General features: G+C 29.6%; 2 protein-coding genes across 2 annotated transcripts; one reads left to right on the top strand and one right to left on the bottom strand.

Moving 5' to 3' along the window:
• Window positions 1-66: 66 nt before the first annotated feature.
• Window positions 67-379, top strand: HELRODRAFT_184504 (hypothetical protein; the record flags this gene model as incomplete). The annotated part of the gene is made up of 1 exon (XM_009030379.1): window positions 67-379. A coding segment is annotated over one exon (313 nt), but the record flags the coding sequence as incomplete, so codon positions are not given.
• Window positions 380-2,638: 2,259 nt separating this feature from the next.
• On the bottom strand, window positions 2,639-3,965 carry HELRODRAFT_184505 (hypothetical protein; the record flags this gene model as incomplete). Its single annotated transcript, XM_009030380.1, has 2 exons — window positions 2,639-3,543; window positions 3,890-3,965. 2 exons carry the CDS (start codon window positions 3,963-3,965, stop codon window positions 2,639-2,641), a joined length of 981 nt encoding a protein of 326 aa, XP_009028628.1.
• Window positions 3,966-4,327: the final 362 nt, after the last annotated feature.

Raw genomic sequence — 4,327 nt, forward strand, 5'->3', positions numbered from 1 at the left:
TTCAAATAGACTACTAAATAAAAACAACAATCATTATAATTATAACAACAAAAATTACGACAACAGCAATAATTATAGCAATGTTATCACCAACGATATTGATGATGTAAACAACAATCATACCAATAGTGACAACCTTAACAACAACATCAACAACATCAACAACAACATCAACAACAACAACAACAGTGCCAACACTGTAGATACCAATGCTACAACCCACAGCGCAAATATCAGTTGCAATTGGAACATCATCATTAGTGACAATCCTAACAACAACATCAACAACACCAACAACAACATCAACAACATCAACAACAGCATCAACAATAACAACAACAACATCAACAACAGTGCCAACACTGTAGATACCAACTAGAGCCCTGCGCGGTTTGCGGTTGTCGCGGTTTAAACCGCAAAAACCGCACCGCAACCGCGGTTTTTTGCGGTTGCGGTGCATAAATAATGCGGTTTTACGCGGTTGCGGTTTTGAAATGTGCAGTTTTTCCGCGGCGCGGTTTTTTTTATCAAAACCGCGGTGACCGCAAAAATTTTGTTAAATATTTTTGTTCGATCATAACATTTTAAAAATTGAATTATCATTGTAATAATTTTTATATGTCTTTGAAAAATCTTAATATCATTGGAAGCCGTTGAAGCAACGGCTTTCTTTTTTCTGTTTACTTTGAAAGAAGTAGTTATTTTATTTACAGCGTGGTTAATTATCGATTATTTTATAAAAATGTCTGAAGTAAAAAATGTTGAAGTTGATCCACAGGTAGATGTAATTGATAAAGAATTTTTGATTAAATTGATGCTGTCCAAAAGCAAAAACGTTTCTTTAAAAGCGCAAGAAAATTCTAAAAGTGAAATTTGGAAAAATTTTAGCAGAATTTATTTTAAAAACGTGGCTACATCATTCATCTGTTGTAACAATTGTGAAGCCAAAATGTTATTTATTAAGAGTAACAGTGATTTGGATGTAGATAGTTGTGGTGCGGTTACGGTTTTCGGTGCTGCGGTTGCGGTGTGGTTGCGGTTTTCGGCGCTGCGGTTGCGGGCGGTTGCGGGCGGTTGCGGTTTAAAATGTAGCGGTTTTGTGCGGTTGCGGTTTTTAAAAATTCCAACCGCGCAGGGCTCTAATACCAACGCCACAACCCACAGCGCAAATATCACTTGCAAATCGAACATCATCACAAGAAGCAAGAAGAACCACAGCGATGATAATAATAATAATAACGTTAACAATAATAATAATAACGTTTTTAAATGTTGTAAAAATAATTTTATAATATGTAGTTAATTAAATAAATTAATTCGCGGTTCTCGACTGAGCGTTGATATTTACCTTAACAACCATAATATAAACAATCTTGCCGTTAAAATTTTAAAAATCGCTTTTTATATTGTTTACAGTTATTAAATTTATTTTATTGGTTTTCTGTTTTAATTAAATAATTTATATAAATTAATAATTACTTGTTCCTTCTTATCAAATATCTTAGATACCTTATATATAATGCACTGAAGATGAGTTATCTATAACTCGAAATAGCTATTTGCAAATTTATTTAATAAAAATTTTTAAAAAACAATAAAATGTTTAATTTCTCTGACATCAATAGATTAAAAAAAAATATAAAAAAGTTGAACAATGTTGAAATTAGTGTTGAATTTTTGAAATGTTGCGTTAACAACAGTCTGTTACCAAAATTTACATTAACATGCCAGACTAAATCACGGATTATTTCTGCAGAAATCAAAAACATAAAAACATTACTCTTGAATGAGTTATCAAGAAAAGAAGAACTTTTTAAAAATATGAAAGCGTCAGTAAAATTGTTAAGTGACTCGATTGATAAGTGACTCGATTGATAAGTGACTCGATTGATGAAAGATCGTTAAATGAAATCATCTTCATCAAAGAACGCCCTCGAGACCATTGTTTCCAACGAATTAGGAAAAAACTTAGTAATATATATATATATATATTTTTACAATATTCTATATAAATTCTACCGAATGTTTGGCGTTTATATGTTTGTAGTTCGTTTTTTAAATTTTTCTCACTAAATTATTTTGTAGTTCAAACATTCGGTAGAATTTATAGAATATTGTAAATATATACATATATATATATATATATGAAGTAATATATAAAATCTACAGAATTTCTAGCGGTGGATAGCATGGATAGTTAGATAGATATATTTCATAAATTACCGCATTAATTGTGGTCTTTTACCAGCATATATATATATATATATATATATATATATATATATATACTATAATATATTATAAAGACGATATATACATATAAATACTTTATGAAAAACTAGTAATTATGAAAAACTAGTAATTTTGACACGGTCTTTAAATTTCGGACAGACTGTTGTCGAGTTATGTCATTGCCTAATAGCACCGCGAGACGGGATGCTCTAACGGCTGAACTAACTCGGTGACCAAAATTACTAAATTTTAAGCCTTTAAAATGGAAGTTACTGATTTTAACTTATAAACTTATATAATTTAAACTTGTTGAGATACAAAACGTTTTTTAGGATCATCTATTTTGCGATCTTACAAATTTACTTTTATTAGGTTGTTAAGAGAATCGAAGCTCTCGGAGGTATTTTTATTCGCGACCAAAAACATAATCATCATAATCGTATGTATCTTCGCTGCAGTAATCACTTGAAAGCGTTGATTTGCCATAAAAACAATTGGAATTGTTTTCAAGTGTAACGTTTTTAAAAATTGCGGATTTGTTAACAACATTCACATTGCAATTCTTTTGCGGATGATCTTGTTCAATTACAAAGTTTTCATTTCTTCTTATGTTTGCAATTAATTTTTTTGGTAATTCTGGAATGGATTCATCGCATTTTCGATCTTCATTATCATCAGCATATTTAATATTGCCTCTCATGAGAAGCAGCTTTTCCAGTTTGGCCATGTTAAATTCATCCTTATTTTTGCAATCAAAATCATATGCTGTGTCACAACAATGTTCAAAGATATTTGGTTTTTCCGAAAAATTTTTAATGCAAATTTTTCTGTCAAAGTTTCTTTTTGGTAATGGCGGCTTCTCGTTAAAATTATTTGAGATAAATTTGTTGGCCATCAATGCACTTTGTGAATAATTTGTTGTGGCATTGATATTTTGTTCTTTGTTGTTACGTTTTAAAATTGGATCGTCAGATTCAGCTGAATTGCCATTTTTATTTTTGCGCAATTTTTTGTCAGTTGACAAAAATAGTCCTGATTGTTGCTTATATCGAGATATTCCCATTTTTTCATTGAATAAGTTTAAAGACTGGTTTTCAACGACCGGACTGTTGAAACTATCGGTTACCTTTAACGGGTTTTCCAAAGTAAGAAAATTTATATTCAAAGATGTTGGGGGATATATTTTGGTAAATTTTAATTTGGTTTGTGATGATTCATTGACACTTACAGGGTTTAAAATGTTTTGATCAGCTAATGAAACCAATCCATTTGTTTGTTCAGTTGCTTTTAATCTGTCAAGCTTGCAAGACTCTGTAAAATATTTGTATCACTTTCAAACATTAAGGTAGTTAAATTTTTTACTATATAATGTATTTAGTTATTAATGTACAAACCCTTTTTGGTTCCATTATCATTAATCGACTGACAGATAATATTTTTTTTATCTAATGAATTGATATTCTTTTTTTTAACAACGTTTAACACAGAATTATTGTTTTTTGGACAAGTTTCAATAAACGAACAACTCGTTTCTGCAGTCGACAGAGTTTTTTTCACAGTCAGTTTAGATTCGTCAATCTCAATCCAGTTTATTTTTTGATCACCTTATTTATAAAAACAAAATTCTTATTCAGTTTTTGAACATTTTATAAATTACCTTCAAACAACGTTTCTTTTTTGCATAATTTTTTGGTTACCGTTTCTCTAACTTTAATTTCTTTTGTTGAAGACATCTTTTCGGTTCCAGTAACTGCATTACAAAGTGTAAAAAATGTATATATATATATATATATATATATATATATATATGTATATATATATGTATATATATATATATATATATGTATATGCTTAAAATTAAATTTTGGTTATGAACTAAAGAAACTTGATAAGTCGAACAAGCTGTGATTTTCATCAATGATTGCACTTCAATTCAATTCAATTTATTCAGCAAAAAGTATGGAGACACAGAAGCTCGAACGAGCTTGTACGGCCACCCAACCAAAACCAAATAAAAACATGTATCTACATGAAAATAACAACATAAATGAAAATAACATCGTATAGCTAGCCAATGAAAACAAGTTAAATTTAA

This window comes from Helobdella robusta (genome assembly GCF_000326865.2).
Source record: "Helobdella robusta unplaced genomic scaffold HELROscaffold_672, whole genome shotgun sequence".
NCBI classification, from domain to species: Eukaryota; Metazoa; Annelida; class Clitellata; order Rhynchobdellida; family Glossiphoniidae; genus Helobdella; species Helobdella robusta.